The sequence below is a fragment of the Vicia villosa genome, linkage group LG4 (genome assembly GCF_029867415.1).
Source record: "Vicia villosa cultivar HV-30 ecotype Madison, WI linkage group LG4, Vvil1.0, whole genome shotgun sequence".
In the NCBI taxonomy this organism is placed as follows: Eukaryota; Viridiplantae; Streptophyta; class Magnoliopsida; order Fabales; family Fabaceae; genus Vicia; species Vicia villosa.
The window spans coordinates 173,082,522-173,099,912 of record NC_081183.1 but is presented as its reverse complement, the minus strand read 5'-3'; the positions used below and the strand labels follow the sequence as shown (position 1 = coordinate 173,099,912).

Below are 17,391 nucleotides of genomic sequence, written 5' to 3'. Positions count from 1 at the left end.
GAGGGGTGCTAAGAGCATCTTCAATGATGAGAACTTATTGATTCCTTAAATCTTAAGTTCATATACTTATTTTTTCAATCATTGGAGTGTGCTGATGTGACAACATTGGTAGCTTAAATTTAAGAGATGAAACTTCATAAAACAATCTCAAAAATGGAGAACTTAGCATTAAATATTATTATTTTTTAATCAATTTAATTAAAAAGTGGTTATTAAATTGTAGTACAAATAAATAATATAAATAGTTTATTTACAATCTACTATCTACTATCTACTATCTATCTACTTTAAATTGGACCAATGAAAAAGGAACAGGTGTAACATTCTTTGAGGACAGTTGAAAAAGGTAGTGCTTAATTTGTTAATTACTTTCATGTCCAAATTGCAGTGCAAATTCATTTTCATGAAAGGGTATTTTTGTCTCTTTGGTCAATTGTTTAGTATATGGTAGATAGTAGATAGTAGATAGTAGAAGTAGATAGATAGATAGTAGATAGATAGTAGATAGTAGATTACCCGAAACATTTCTGATTCAGTCTCTCTTTGTCCCTCTTTATCGTCTAACCATTTCCCCTATAGGTTCTCTCTTTCTTTCAAAACCCTAAATTGTCGCTGCCGCTATAGTGTATGACATAGTTATGTTATACCACATTTCTAATCTGTTTACATTTGTATTCCTTTTCATTTTCGTTTACGTCTTCGTTATCATTTTCACATTTCTATTTTGATTATAAATCTGTGTTTTTTCTTCCAGTTCATCATACCTGAATATGGTTTAGGGACTTGTGGTATCCTTGCAGAAATGTATTAATAAGCTTTTTAGATCTGAATCTGGTTCATCATATTGTTCTATTGTTGTTTTTCACCGAATCTTGAATCTTGAAGGTTGATACCTCTTCTTAGTTCTTATACTTTTTTTATTTATCATAAAGCTTCAATTTTTATCCTAATTTATCACTTTATGGTTCTTAATTTTTTGTTGCAGCTATAGTTTTTAGCATAACTCATAATGGGTTATGAGAAAATTTTAATTCTGTTTAGCTTTTATTTTCTTTTAAAAAGGTTTAATTTTTATGCATTTTAAGTGTTTGATAAAATGTCTATATTGATGAAGTCAACAACATAGCAGTGAGTGGATGCTGATGAAACAAACTAAAAATAATAAGATGAGAGCTTTCACTATATTATCTATTTAAAGATGATTGTTATTGTGATTATAGGATGCTGCAAAAATTCATGGTGTGTTAGCATGTACTGATGAAGCGGTTCTTCCTGTCAGTCAAGTTTTTGATGACATCAAAGAACTTGGAGGAAATGAAGGGGTTGATCTATTTTTTCAGATTCTGATTGTGTGATGTGTCTCCTAATGATTTGTGTATATTTTCACGCAGCAGTTACCTGCAGTTATTCAAGTGTTGGTTGTTTTTAATCTTCGACATCAAGTATAAATGTTGTGGCTGATGTTAAAAGCGAAAAGGTATGATCATACTTCCATTTTCCAATAACTTTGATATTCATTTTCATGACCCATATTTGGGATCTTTCTTCCATATCAGTAACTTTACTGTTGCAATAGGTTGCCTAACTCATTTTTCTTATGAGCTTCAGTTCCATAACAAAAAGAAACTGATATTTTTGCATGTTCTGATTCCAAAATGTAGGAATTCATCACTTCCATTTTACATGACAAAGAAGTAGCTATATCTAAGCTTGAGGCTAACGTGGTTCTTCGCTTTTTGTATGCGTGAATTATAAGGGTAAGAATGTGACTACTAAATGGAGCATATCCAATTTAATTGCAGTGAAAAATTATTTAAATGGTGATTGAGTAACGTAATTAATATGAGAATTTTCATATAACTAGCTTTACATTTTTTTTATTCTCCTCTGAAAATGACTTTTGTTGTAGGAATTTCTATGTCAGAATGAATTTTCATATAACTAGGTGAATTATTAGGGAATTATATGATGTATCATTATTCACTTCCTCGGTAGTCCATTTTTCATCCCCTCTGTTGTTGCTTTAAGTTCATTTTGTTGCTTTCATATCCCCGTAGACACTTTTATATAGTGTCAAAGACCAAGTGAGATTTTGTTACAATCTTTATCTTCATTTTCTATGTTTTGTGGTTGTTTCTTAATAGGTGTTTAATGTTTATGTCTCTGTTTGTTTATTTTGAAGATTTTGATCATTGACAGAAAAAGAAAAAGCGGGACCGTTTTGATTTTCTATGTTTATGTCTCTGTTTGTGGTTTGTTTATTTTGATCATAATCAGAAAAAGGAAAAGCAGAACCATTTTGATTTTGATCATTGACGGAAAAGGCTTGATCTGGAACAGGTATATGATCAATATGGTTTTCAACAAGATGAATATTTTGAAAACATGCAGCAAGGTGTGGTGCAACAGTGAAAATTTCTGTTGCAGGAATCATAGTTTCAATGGCTTATTCATAAAACTTTCGGCAACTCATTAGACGTAATAGGTTTTATTTGATATTTTAAAATTTAGTGATTTTAATTTTTATGTTTATGTTTTCACATACATATATATTAGTTTTCCTAAGAAATAATCAATTGAAGTTAATTAGTTTTCCCCTACTAAACCAGGTCCCAGAAATGCCACCGAGTAAGTTTTAGCAAGCTGACATATTTGGCTTTTATTACTGATTGTTTTAGTTGGTTCAGATCCCGGAGGTCCGTACAATTCTCCATTATGATAATAATGTCCTCACAGTTAACTGTTTTTGTTGAGCAAGGTGATAGGCATAAAGGAGGGTGACTTTGAGTTTAGGAAATATTAACCAAGGGTATTCGTTGGTGTTATTGTGAAGCAAAACATACACACACTTGTGTTTGTATGATGAAACTGACAATTCAATATCAAATAGTCTTTGAGTAGTATGAAGTTGTATTGACTTGATTTTAAAATTTGGAGAACTTTACATTTGAAGTGAGTAGTGTGTTTACTGTATTTGTATGATGTTAAAATTTACAAGTTTAACAAACTTGACTATAAAAACTGATGCAAAGCGGTGAACCAGCAGTATTGATGGACTGAGTCAAGCTTGAATGTAATCCAAAGCTCACACCTCACTCTGGAGCTATGTACTCCAAGCATGCAATAACGAAGTTTTTCATTTGTTTTGTTATGCATAGTTCTTATTTCATCTAAATAGGGTTGAAGATGAGCTTATTACCACAACATAAACAATATGTATTACACCAGTTATCTCAACTCAGTGATGTAAATTGTAATAGTCAAAATTTCCAGCATTTACAGTAATAGAAGCTTTGGTTTATACTAAACAGAGATGCCTTATGTATATATTTATATAAGGCAAACAACCCTTTTAATTTCCTACCCTGATTAGAAAAAGAGCATTGAAATGAGCAAACAACTCTCAATCTTAGGAACTAAACAACACATTTTTACTACTGTTGTTAATAATCTTAAGTTTTTTAACCTTATTACTTAAAAGATTTAAAAAATATGAGTTCCTTGCGTAGCTGTTCATCAGGTTGCAAGCTATTCGGAATGACACCAAATATTCTTCGCGATATTTCGCGATATTGCAAGCTATACATGAAACTAAAGAATCAACTATTGGTTTGCATGAAAAATTAAAAATGGATGAGATGCAAAGAAATATCACAATTCTGATTATATTATTGATGTTGCGGGATAATATTAGTTTAATATGTTTAATTATTTTCTATTTGTATTAGTCATTTAATATATTTAAACTTGGCATGAATCAAAATTTACTATCATATCATTAACAGCATTAACAACATTGAAAGTCATTTAATTTATTATTTGTATTTGCATTTTATATTATAACATATATTATTTTAATGTTGGGCCCATAATTATTAGCAGAGCGTATCAATTTTTTTTCTTGTAATTTGGCCTAAAATTGGACAGAAATAGGTTTTTAAAGTCAACTGTGGTTTGGGTTGGGTGACAATTTTGGGTCCGAACCCGTCCAACCTGACCCGTTGCCCACACCTAACAACTCTTATGAATTTTATCACTAAAATTATTAATTTTCACGGGACACTATCACCACAATATCTTTTTTATTTTAATAAACAAAATATTATAAATATTTATAATTAGTAAAAACTCACTATTTTTATGGGACACTATCACTATAATACCTTTTTTTATTTTAATTTATAAAATATTATAAATATTTATAGTTATCTGTTATATTTGTGAATATTTATAATTACTAGACATTGGATTTATCATGTTAATAATTTGCTACATCTTTATCAAATGGTCTAAAATATAAATAAATTTACCCGTGCGGACGTACGGGTCTTCTACTAGTTACAATGGAGTAAAATTAGTTGAAATTACTTAGAGATTTTAAATGCAATGTGACAATTTAGAAAGAAAAAAAATCTCCAATTAGAGATGCTCTAAGTCAGCCATCTTACTGGAGATACTTCTTACTATATCTTAAAAAATGTTTTATTTATGTCTTTGACCATAATGAGTGCCTTAGAAGTAATTTGGTGCAACATAAAAGTTTCTCTTTCAACACAAACTACATTTCAAGCTCTCCAGCTCCACCAGAGGACAACTAGAAATTGTGAAACCTGTCTGCTACTACATTGGTCCTGCATCCCCAATCCTTTTTTTAAACCTCTTAATTTATTTGATCATTTATGATTAGTATTCTTTTTTTTAAATTAACATTTTGTTTGGTCATAGAACTCAAATTCAAGAAAAAAATCTAGGGTTAATAGTAGTTCACCCTTCTAATGTTAGCGAATTTTGCTTTTCCCCCCTCCCTACCTTTTGGCAACGGTTTTTTCAAAAAAACCGTTGCCAAAACCTGCCTTTGACAACAGTAGGAGGGTAAACCAAAACACGCTCATATTACAGGAGGTAAACTACTATTAACCCAAAAATCTATAGTACCAAAAATTAAAAATTAGAAAACTAAAATTAAAGTTGGTCATGCAACAATCTTAATCTCAGTCAAATTTTTATTAAAACATATGCTAGAGTGCAATTTAAAACTATATGGTATGAGTAATAATCAGTCAAGTCACTTGATTATGCAGTTTTCCAAGAAGAAAGTGGTGGAGTATCAGATTCCTTCCATGTAGGATCAGTTCCAGTTCTATGACCCTTCACAATGTCAGCTAAAGACTGAATTTTTGCCAACTCTTCCTGTGTTAGTTTGACAGACAAAGCACCAATATTTTCATTAAAGTTCTCAATTTTGGCGGTTCCGGGTATCGGGCACACGTCGTTTCCTTGGTGATGAAGCCATGCTAGTGCAAGCTGTGATGGAGTACATCCCTTCATTGTAGCTAGTTCATTAACCTTCTGTGGTATAGTTTGATTCTGTTGCATGTTTTCAGGTTGAAATGTAGGTATATACTACAATATATTGATCAAGAGATTACTACTCGAATCGTTTCGCACTTATTAAGAATATATATTTTGTAGTGTAATTCAAATGTACATTTGGCATATGATAATGCTTTTCCACAAACCTGGCAATAGTCTTCTTTTGTAAAGTTCTTAACAATCTTTGTTCAAGATGAAAAGAATCCTCTCCCAAGAGGACTATAGGCAACTATACCAATACCAAGTTCCCTAAGAAACAAAATCACAACTCATCAAGTTAGACTTCAGATTAAAGACATATTTGATGTCATATATGTGTCAGGACCGACATAACACCGATACATATAATTACTTTTACTTTATTTTTTAAAATTATTACTGATGTCTACAAGTTTTTTTTGTCTGTTTAAGTGTTTCCCTCGCGCGTCATATTACTAGATAATGTTTGCATACTAAATCTTACCTGCAAGTTGCAATAATATCTTCCTCGACATCTCTTGACCATAGAGACCACTCCAACTGCACAGCTGTTATTGGATGAACAGCGCGTGCTCTTCTGATTGTTGCAGCCGAGGCCTCGGACAAACCAATGTATTTTATTTTACCCTCTTCAACGAGTTTTTTAATCTCCCCAATTTTACAAAGAAAAATGGAAATTTCGAACATGTCACACATTAATCATTTACAAAAACAATATTTCATGGTAATTTGATTATTTCTAACAGAATCAAATGAAAGAGAAATGCAAAGAATCGAACCGTGACTTCGATTGGAAGACTAGTATCGATACGATGTTGATAATAGAGATCAACAGAATCAATATTAAGTCTCTTTAAGCTACCCTCACAAGCTTCTCTCACATAAGCAGGATCACCACGAGTTTCAAATGTTTGATCACTATATTTAATTCCAAATTTAGTAGCCAATTCAACTTTCTCTCTCACATCTCCCTTCAAAGCCTGTTCCACAATTTTCATACACAATATATCATATGAAATTTTCAACAGAGGTAATGAAAAGATAAGATAAAAGGTAAGAAAAAGTGGTAACCTTTCCAAGAAGGAGTTCGTTGGTATGAGGTCCATAGGAATCAGAAGTATCGAGAAAAGTGACACCAGATTGAATGGCATGGTGGATGAGAGCAATCATGTTGGATTCAGGCTTGGGATACTTCCATTCCTTGTGACATGCAACCAAGTCCTTGTAAGGATACTTCCATTCCTTGTGATCCCAACTTCATTCTTCCTACTTTTGACATAGCTATGTCTCACAATACAATACTCAATAAATCTTGTTTCCTACTATGTAAAGGTCTCACAAAGTTAAAGAATGTTATGAGTATATCCCCACCACATGCTCTATTTATAATTTTGTATCATCGATCACAGTGCGAACACCTCTAGAAGTAGGCGTGTCGCGGTGTTCGTATCGGAGTTTATGCTTCATAGTCGATCAAGAAAGGTCAAGCTTTACATAAAACTTGCCCCAAAAAATTAATAAACTTGGCCGTCAAGAAATTGGAGTCAATGCATACATTTCTTGTCAAAGTTATATTTTTTTAATTACTTGTAATGTATCTTTATTTGTCATTCTCTTCCGAAGGATCAATTTTTCCTCTCTCACTTTTGACACTATTTTCGTTGCATATTTACAAAGGATGATGATCCCATGGTTCACATGTTTACGTATTCAAATTTGTTATTGCATGTGGATGGAAAAAAAATTGGCAAAATGTTCTTAACATGATATGAGATATCCTATTTCGAGCTGCTTACTTGATGCAGAAGTTCTAATGGAGAATTTATTTTCTTTTCTTCTCAATCAAATATTTGATTTTAAAGCGTGCGCTCATTTCTCTAATTTATTCTCCTTTGTAGCTGTTGTTCAACATACATTATTGATTGATGAAGTCATTCATTCTTTATTGGATGGCACTATGAACGATTGGTTGATTATGCTTCCTTCAATGGAGGAGACTACCAATGTTGTCTTTAGCCTCAACAAGCAAAGTGCTCATGGGTCTAATGATTTTTGAGGTGTCTTCTTTCACATTTATTGAAGCATAATCAAAGATGATGTTTATAATATAGTTTGTAGTTCTTCATTTCATGTTGGATTCTTCCTAACTACAATGCAAATACTATTTTCCCTTTGCCTAAGACTAAGGAAGCTGACACCATGAATAAATTTCGTCCAACTGAATACTTTTGCTATGTTTTTTGCAACTGCTATTGTTGCATTTTTCACAAGCGTTGATGTTCTAGCTAATTAACTTTCAATTTCAACTTTGTTCCTTTTTTCTCTAGTGGCATTGACTCTTTTGATTATAAGGTATTATGTTAGAGGTGTTACTTCTAAGTTTGATGTTATGAAATTTGTTGGATTCATTTTTCTCATACTAGGATCTTGGATTGAGTGTTTGATTTATTGGTCTCAAACTACTGGATGGATTGGTTACACTGTACTAGTACCTGTTTGGTTTGTGGGGACATTTGGCATCTACTTTTTTGTTTCACTTGCAAGGAAACCGAAGATTTGGGGTGTACCTCTTATGCCATTTTTGTCATCTCCGTCCGTTGGTATCAACATTTTCCTTCTTGGAACATTAGATAAGAATTCTTTCAAGAGATTTTTAGTGTTTGGACTGCAATTTTGGTGGTATATTACTTACTTGCAGGTGTACATGCATCTTATGACATAGCATAGGCACAAAAGAATATAATTTGATGTTCCATTTTTGTAAAAAAATTTGAAATTTTGGAATGAAAAGTAGTTGATTTAAAATATAACAAAAGATTCCGTAAGTACATCTACGGAACATTATGTTTTTAACGCTTCCGTCAATGCAGCTATAGAAAAAATCAAATTTTGTTTAAAAAAATACTTCCAAATGTAAATCTACAGAGACAAAGGGCATAATTGGAATTTTGCCATATAGTTAAGAGTATCAAGAGATGAATTAAGATATTTCTTTAAAAAAAATTATAAGCACGATAGTTAGTATGACAAAGAAAATATGATCCTATACATTTTGTGAAAACATTTTAGCTTTTTATTTTTAAATATATAATTGTGATGACGTATAAAAGATGATGAAATATTAGTTCGAGATGATATATATTATCGAAAATATCTAAACCAATATCTATAGTGTACGTAAGTGACATTTAAAATTTTGGAATGATTTTCCATGTTACTTTTCAAACTGAACACCGCCATAAACCTTGCCCATATCTACATCACACTTCTGTACCAAACACTTACTTTCTGTGTAGTTGACTTGAATATTCAACTATCAACACTTTTACACTTAAGTTTTTTGATTTGAAAATTCATATATGGTTTTTTTCATTGAAAATTATTATATATATGGCATAAAAAGAAAGGTTTAAATACGGTTTTCTCCATTAATTCTTTATTCCAAAGTTGAAAATAAACTAACTTGAATTCGAATCCTGTGAGTCTTCTTCCACTTAGGGTGCAAAGCCTCAGAAAAAAATAGGTAAAACGTTTATTTTATATTGTTGTTATATATGCTCTTTAGTATGGATTTAAGAATCATTAATTAATCTCTTATATTTTGTTATATATTGTCTATATTATATGTTAACTATTCACTTATTTATCAATAATTGATATTGTTGATTTTATTCTATAAAGTGTGTTTAATAATTATATGAAAAAACTGATCAGTTGGACTGTGTTTTGGAGAAAGATTTCTGAATAACAATGGAATTATGGGTTTCTTAAGATTTTTAATGTTTTACAAAAGGCGGGTGCTTGAATTTTTTAAATAAAATTTGTGTACTTAATTTAAAATTTTTAAAGTTGTTTTGTTAAAATTATTTTTTTATAATTCATTAATCAAAATCATTAAATTAGAAAAAATAAAATATTTTCGAATCTCTTTCTCCATTTAACATAGTATTCGATTCATATATTGCCAAAATATGTAAACGTCACTCTAATCTATAAATGTTTTGATGGAATCTAGAAAAATAAGATGAGACATGTCTCATTCTAATCGAATTTATTATTACATGTTTTTAATGAAATATCATACCGTAACAACAAACTTTAAGAAAAAATAGTTATCGTAAAAAGCATTTGAGGGCAGTATTTCAAAATAAATAATAAATTGCTTGGGACCATTTTCTTAAGAACCGCCCTTAGAAATTATGAAGGATTCCTTTAAAGTCAACATGTTAATGTTGTCAATCAATATGATGATATAAAAGAGATTAGATTTCAATAAAATTAAGTTTGGAATCCTCTTCTTACTAACTCAGTATCATTAAAAAATGTTAATAATATTTATGGTTGAGTGCTGATTTGATAGAAAAGATCACAGTTCAATTCTACTAATTAGGATTACAAGGGCTTAAAATTATTTGATGTTAAAACTAACATTTGAATTAGATAGGTGGTCCAGTAAACTAGGTGGTTTAAAAAGAAATTCTATTTTAATACTTAATTTATATAATATTTTTATATTTTTATTTTATTAGAATATAAAAATAATATTATTTATTAGAATGCTTTTATAAATTATTATAGTAGTTTATTAATTTTATAGTAATGAAATAAATCGAAAATTAATAAAAGAGTAAGATGCTTTTAAGAAGACAAACAGATTATTGTTTGCCTATAAAAAAAAAAAATGTTTAGATGGACACAATCATAACACATAGATTTACATACAATTAATCATAATGTTTTTATTAATAACAAAATAAAAATAAAATTGTCTCTTTCCTCCATTATCACATTCAATTAAAAACGAAATTAAATTTTAAATAAATTTAACTTTTTTTCTTTTTATTGATTGTTCCTAAAAGTATAGATTTAGGTTTGTATCCATGCAAGTATATTTATGTTTGTCAACTCATTTGGTAGTAGTGCAATAACATCATATACAGAGGGGTGAGTTCAAATTCACAATATCCCACTTATTCATACATATTTAAAGAGTGAATTTCAGCAACTAGACTAATTAAAAAAAATCAATTATATATCCATAAATCTTTTTTTTAGAATGCACTTTATATATCATCTGTCTATATGATTTGTAATTATAAAAGATATAGTTCATTATCCAATTATGTCACTTTTTTATAATAACTTAGTTTAAAATAAATTAAGAATTTAAGTAGATTCTACCTAAAAATATTTGTACCCAATTAAAACTCATACATACCGAGAATTTATCTAAGTTGGTATTCCAAAACTTAAAATACTTTTTCTCGATAGGGAATATTGTGTTGTGTGTAATAAGAAATTATAGACATAAGGGTGATAATGTGGGCTAGTACGACGACAAGTACTTTTGGTATGGTGAGGCGGGAGATTTAAAAGGTTATCACTCAAATGTTCGCATATGATGACAGTCCACGTATCAATAGCTTGAGACACAACCAAGATCATTTTTGTTACGAAGTCAGCGAACACCTAGGTCTTAAGTATTTTTTTAGGTATGAAGAAGATGTCAAATTCATAGATCTCAACATACCATTTTTTCATTTGTACTCCTGCGAGATTCAACCTATGAAGAATTTGTTTAGGGGGTTGGTCAATTTAGACGATGATAATGTGCGCTAAGAAGTAATTTCGTAGTTGTCTCGAGGCTATCACTGACGCTAATGAAATCTTCTCTATCTTCTAGTATGGCGTTTCCGACCTTGCCAATCCTTTGGATACCAAGTATAATGGGTTTTGAATGGATACCGCTTCTTGGATGAGGACGAAACTAACTGCTTTAAAAGATACAACTAGGTAGAAGAATAAGTTTCCTAGATTGCAAGTCTAGACAAAACTGGTGGGTAAATAGGGTTGCTTTTAGTGACACGTACGTTTGTTCGCATTCTGGGGTCCACTTGAAGCGTGCTTATTTCTTTAACTGTATGTAAAATGGTAATTCACTATGAGGTTTCCTTGAGATGAATCTATTTAAGGTCGGGATCATACTTTTAGATTCATTATTTCTTTGTTCGTGTTGTGTGCTTCCATTTTGATGTTTGTTTCGCACATGTCTGGATTCGCTTCCATGCCAATCTCTGTCAAGAAGAATACCAATAATTTTCCAGCCCTGATCCGAAGGTACACTTCTCTGGGTGAGCCTTATATTGCATTATTGAACCTGTCGAAACACGCTAGTCAGGTGTCCATTTTTCTCTTCTTTGTTGAACTTGACGATCATGTCATCCATGTTAAATTCTAATGTTTCGCCTATTTTCCCTTAAAATATTTGTTCATCCAACTTGGATATGTCGTTATCCGTGTATTTCAAGGCAAAGGGCATGACGTTGTATGGATAGTTAGCTCGCTCCACCATGGAGGAAATTTTTTCCACGTCCTCCTCATGCATATGTATCTTGTTATAGCAAGAATATGCATCCCTAAATGACAACAGTTTCTAGCCAACGAGGTTGTCCACCATCTTATCGATGTTTGGAAGTGGAAATGAATCCTTCGGGCAAGCTTTATTAAGGTCAACATATATTCCCTATTTATCTAATGCATTTTTTACCAAGATAACATTAGATAGCCATTTAGTATATCTCACCTCGAAAATAAAATTGGCGTAGAGTAGGTCGTGGAATGTGTTCATGATGACTTCAACATTTTCAAGAGATTTATTCCTCCTTTGTTGAGCTACTTACCAGATGGAGGGATCAATATTCAATTGGTGATAAGTGACACCAGGGTCGATAATGGACATCTCATTTGAAGAAACTGCAAAGATATCGAAATTGGCTTTAAGAAATCCAATAAGCCATTTCTTCACTAAGTTCGGCAAATTTGCTAGCATACATATTAATCTTGTTGGCTTCTCATCAAGATGTATCACCTTAAAGCTTCCATTTAGGATTGGTCTCGTGATCCTTACTTTGGGCTTTAGTGGTGAATTGAGCTTGTCATCCAGTATAGCCTTGTCTTCACGTATATCGAGGTCAATCTTGAAGATGAAGAACGTAGAATTCTTATTCAATTTCTTCTTAGGATTGAGGCGGTTCTCTCAAACAACGCCATTGTTCTGTGGTGGAACAAGAAATTATAAATAATAGGAGAATGAAGCCTGCTAGGGCGACGACGAGTGCTTCCGAAACAACAGAGCAAGATGGACCCACAAGGTTAACACTCCATCGCCTAAGTGAGTGGACAATAGAAGAGAAGTGATAACACGAGTAAGAGTGGGGTTAAACCTATGAACAACACGTGGTGGAATTTATATAACAAAGATGGTCGGAATTGTCATGCATTCTCCAACGTGAGTTGTGTGGAACCGTCTGATCAAATCTTTTGGGTCAAAGTGTCCTATGATTGGACTTTTTCGTCTTTGGCATGTCTAGAACAAATATCAATCACTTGAACTAGACTTCGATGATCCTTTTTGTTTGAAATTTGAAGAAAATTTATTTAGTTTGAATACAAATTGTTGTATACATCTAATTTCTAGAACTTTCTAATTCAAATATAAGAAAAAATAGTTGCACTAAATTTTGATTTACTAGAATAAAAAATGTCTTAAGCAAAGATGATTTGTACATGATAGTTATTGATGAAAAGAGCAATAATATGATATACATAAGTTTTCTACATGGATTTATGCATAGACCATGCGAGTGTGTTATATCTGAAATCTATCTATACGTTATTAGATCAAAATTTTAATTCATTTTCTGCGTAGTTATATCAACTTATGCATGGACAATCTTTTATAGAATGGAAGAAGCTAATGGAAATTCAAGATTAGGAGAAGAAAATGTTGTCCCTGCACCAATAAAGTTGGAGTCATTTGAGAACATTACAAACTATGGCAGAGCGCTATTGAACACGCCATTACGACTAATGGATCGGGTTACAGCCCGATCCAGTGACGAAGTCGAGTTGGTGGATGTGAAAAACCGAAGTCAGCACAAAATGAAGAAAACACTATCCTGGTGGGATCTGATATGGTTTGGCATGGGCAGTGTGATTGGCTCAGGCATATTTGTACTAACAGGACTTGAAGTTAAGAACACTGTTGGACCTGCTGTGGTGATATCCTATGCTGTCTCTGGCCTTTCTGCAATGTTGTCTGTTTTTTGTTACACTGAATTTGCTGTGGAAATCCCTGTGGCTGGTATGTATGTTTTTTTATCAGTTGACTACAATTGAAAAGTGTTGGCAAAACTGTAAGACTAATTGAATGATGATTTCTTGGCTTTATTACAGGTGGTTCCTTTGCTTACCTAAGAATTGAGCTTGGTGAATTTGCAGCATTCATAGCATCTGGAAACATTATTCTTGAATATGTAATCGGTGGCGCTGCTGTCTCGCGTTCATGGACATCCTATTTTGCAACACTTTGCAACCAAAAATCAGACAAATTTGTTATCGTAGCGCATTCCCTTGCGCACGACTACAACAAGCTTGACCCTATTGCTGTTTTTGTTCTTGCAGTTACTTACACCTTTGCCGTTTTCAGCACAAAGGGTTCCTCGCGTTTAAACTACATTGCATCAATATCACATCTCCTTATCCTAATGTTCATCATTGTTGCTGGTTTATCAAAAGCTGATGCAGAAAATTACTCTGATTTCACACCTTATGGCGCGAGAGGAATCTTCCAATCTGCTGCTGTTTTATTTTTCGCTTATGTCGGATTTGACGCGGTTTCAACAATGGCCGAGGAAACAAAGAATCCCGGAAAAGATATACCTATTGGTCTAATAGGATCAATGACACTTACAACATTTGTTTATTGCATGATGGGTGTGACACTTTGTTTAATGCAAAAATATTCAAATGTTGATGAAGATGCGGCATTTTCGGTTGCATTTGAAGCTGTTGGACTGAAATGGGCTAAGTACATTGTTGCAATTGGAGCATTGCAAGGAATGACAAGTGTTATTCTTGTTGGAGCTGTTGGTCAAGCAAGGTATCTTACACATATGGCAAGAACACATTTGTTACCTTCATGGCTAGCAAGAGTGAATGAAAAAACTAAGACACCAGTTAATGCAACTTTTGTTATGTTTCTTGCAACAGCTATTGTTGCATTTTTCACTAGCCTTGATGTTCTTGCTAATCTACTTTCAATTTCCACTTTGTTCCTTTTTTCACTTGTGGCATTGGCTCTTCTGGTTAGAAGGTATTATGTTAAAGGTGTTACTTCTAGGTTTGATGTTATGAAATTTCTTGGATTCATTTTTCTCATACTAGGATCCTCGATTGGATGTTCGGTTTATTGGTCGCAAACCACTGGGTGGATCGGTTACACTATATTAGTACCTGTTTGGTTTGTGGGGACATTCGGTATTTGGTTTTTTGTTCCGCTTGCAAAGAAGCCGAAGATTTGGGGTGTACCTCTTGTGCCATTTTTGCCGTCCGCATCCATTGGTATCAATATTTTCCTTCTTGGGACATTGGATAAGAAATCATTTGAGAGGTTTGGTGTTTGGACTGCAATTTTGGTGGTATATTACTTGCTTGTAGGAGTACATGCATCTTATGACATAGCAAAGGCACAAAAGGAGAAGGAGAAACTAGAGACTAAGATTGAGTCAAAGATGGATGAAGAAAATGGTGTATCCAAAAATGAAAATCATACATAGTTGAATTATTAACTTATATACTTACTATTGATAGTTATGTGATTGATGTTTATGTGAGAGTAAGATAGATAATGTTTGTAAAAGTAGTGTTTCTTTACTTTAGCCTTCCTAGTTTTCTATATGAAAAAGTCCATATATATTTTATAGACTGTGAGTTTGAATTTATGTGTACACATTATAGGTATATATTACTTCAAATCAATGATTTTATAGTATTTTTAATAAACAAATTGGCTTGCGCTCCTTTTATTTTTAATAGTTAATAATTTAAAAATAAAATATTGTAAATTTAGGAATGCTGGAATACTTTTTGTCGTGGTATGTTAAAGAATTTTGTTTCATGCTCATATTCATTTCTCTTTATTTTAACTCACAATTGTCTTTATTAAAAAGACAAAATATTTATTTTTAAATGTTAATTTTTTTTCTTTAACTTGCTTCATGACTTGTGCAGTTGAACTTCTTTATACCAACAATGATGTGAGCAAAGCAACAATGATAGATACACTTGAATGCACCGTTAAACAATCTCTCTTGTAACTACTAGGGCCTTACACCTTAATCCATTAATGAAAAAACATGAGAATAGGACACCAACTTTAGATCATAAGTTTTAGATTTAAAATTGAACTCAACAAGCCAACAAAAGAACTAATCAAGAAAAGGTAAAAAAAAAGTCATGAATACTTGAAAAGGATGATAATGTAATGCTTAAACACACATTTACCTTACTTTGCAAACACATATCTCAAATTCTTAAGATGACCGATGAATAAGATGTATGATAAGAAGATCAAGTCAAATGTTGACTTTCCTTTTCCTTTGACCCGTAACATGCATCCTTTGACTTTGACTGATGAATTCTTATGGGACTTCATGACCAAATGAAATGGTCATGATTTGCAGATGATTTAATTGAAAAATGAAACCTATGGACAAAATTTAGGGTATGACACAACAGTCTAGAATACTTTCAATCTCCAGCATATAATTTGAACGCCCTAATCATTCCTCTAGTGTTGGACGTAACATGGGAAGGAGAAACATTTGTAGTTGCTAAAAACTCATCTTCAAACAATGTGAAGGGTATTAAAACCCCTAAATTGTGAATAACACGGAGGTGAAGGTAGAAGTAACGGGCAGGTGAGTCATCCAAAGTGACCATATCGGCCCTTTGCTTCTTAGAACACGGCTCCACAATCACATCATCTTCGTGTCCAGTATTAAAAAGTATGTTTTGTCACTGAAAAGTAGCGATCATCTCCTCACTAGAGTATAGAGACACGAAATCTTTGACGCTGTAACATTTAACATCTCTCTCCGCCGCTGGTCCCTGATAAAAACAGGAAGAGCAAGAGAACCATTATCACTGCTAGGGCTCTCAAGACTCCCAAAGGTCTAAATTCACAACGACATTACACAACCATTCCTAAACCTTAACGATCACCATAAAGAGAAAATGGAACGAAAGAATGGAATAATCATACTTGTAAATATAGTTAAGAACTCTTGTTTGGAAAAATTAAGAACGATTGCACTTTGGGCTTATGTAGCTCCTAAGAGAATGGACGAAAACTTGAGAGATGAAAATACCAAAAAAGGTTAATGAGAAAAGGCTAAAATCCTTTTATAGGAATAAGAAGTCCAATCGTAAGGGTATCAATCCCACACGGTATCACAATAGTTAATGTTTAGTGTCAAAATGTAGTTATTTTGTGTTTGTAAATAGTGGCACTTATCGATACTTTTTGTTAATACCGTTCGAATAATACCCCGTTTTGTGTATAAATACGTATACTTTGTGAATAGATGTATCTTCATATACTTTTATACTTTTTGATAGTTTTCTATTCATTTTGTAGGTATTGAGGCGTATTTGGAGCATGAGCAATAACGTGGCGAAGACACGGCTTCAAACGCGCGATTTTGAGCGGCGGAATCAATTCATTCGGCGAATAAAGCTCAAAACCAAATAATAATAAATCACCAATTTTGTTGATATGTTGTCATTGTTAGATAGAGCATGAAATAAGCTTTCCAACGCTTCGAACCGGGCGCAAATCGGAGTTACGGTTCTCAAGATATGGCCAAAACAAGATTTCAATTTTCTGTTGAGCGGGCTAAGCGGGCTTAACCGCGCTAAGCGCGGTCTGGGCGGTTTGGAAAGTCATTAAATAGGGAAAAATCACATTTTTTAGGGTTATGCTTTGGGGTATTTGTTCCCAAAGTCATCACAACCATTTTTGAGTGGAAAGATGCTAGAAAACACATTGGAGCTGTCAAATGGATGATCCGGGGTTGAATCATTCATCAATCGGAGCCGACAAACCGTGAGATTTTTGGGTTTTTCTTCTTTTCTTCTCTTTGTGGTTTCATTTGTGGGTTTTGTATATATATACTTTGATCTCATGAATATTTGTCG

At 32.5% G+C, this 17,391-nt stretch overlaps 1 protein-coding gene, 1 long non-coding RNA gene and 1 pseudogene across 2 annotated transcripts; 2 read left to right on the top strand and 1 right to left on the bottom strand.

Annotated features, from left to right (window-relative positions):
* Nucleotides 1–541: 541 nt before the first annotated feature.
* Nucleotides 542–3,529, top strand: LOC131600329 (uncharacterized). Its single transcript, XR_009283099.1, has 3 exons — nucleotides 542–885; nucleotides 1,221–1,477; nucleotides 1,662–3,529. It is a non-coding gene; the product is annotated as an uncharacterized LOC131600329 (long non-coding RNA).
* Nucleotides 3,530–4,977: 1,448 nt separating this feature from the next.
* Nucleotides 4,978–6,793, bottom strand: LOC131600328 (probable aldo-keto reductase 2; annotated as a pseudogene).
* Nucleotides 6,794–8,707: 1,914 nt separating this feature from the next.
* Nucleotides 8,708–15,174, top strand: LOC131600327 (cationic amino acid transporter 1-like). Its single transcript, XM_058872509.1, has 3 exons — nucleotides 8,708–8,875; nucleotides 13,095–13,495; nucleotides 13,588–15,174. Exons 2-3 carry the CDS (start codon nucleotides 13,096–13,098, stop codon nucleotides 14,967–14,969), a joined length of 1,782 nt encoding a protein of 593 aa, XP_058728492.1. The 5' UTR covers nucleotides 8,708–8,875; nucleotide 13,095; the 3' UTR covers nucleotides 14,970–15,174.
* The last annotated feature ends 2,217 nt before the right edge of the window (nucleotides 15,175–17,391 follow it).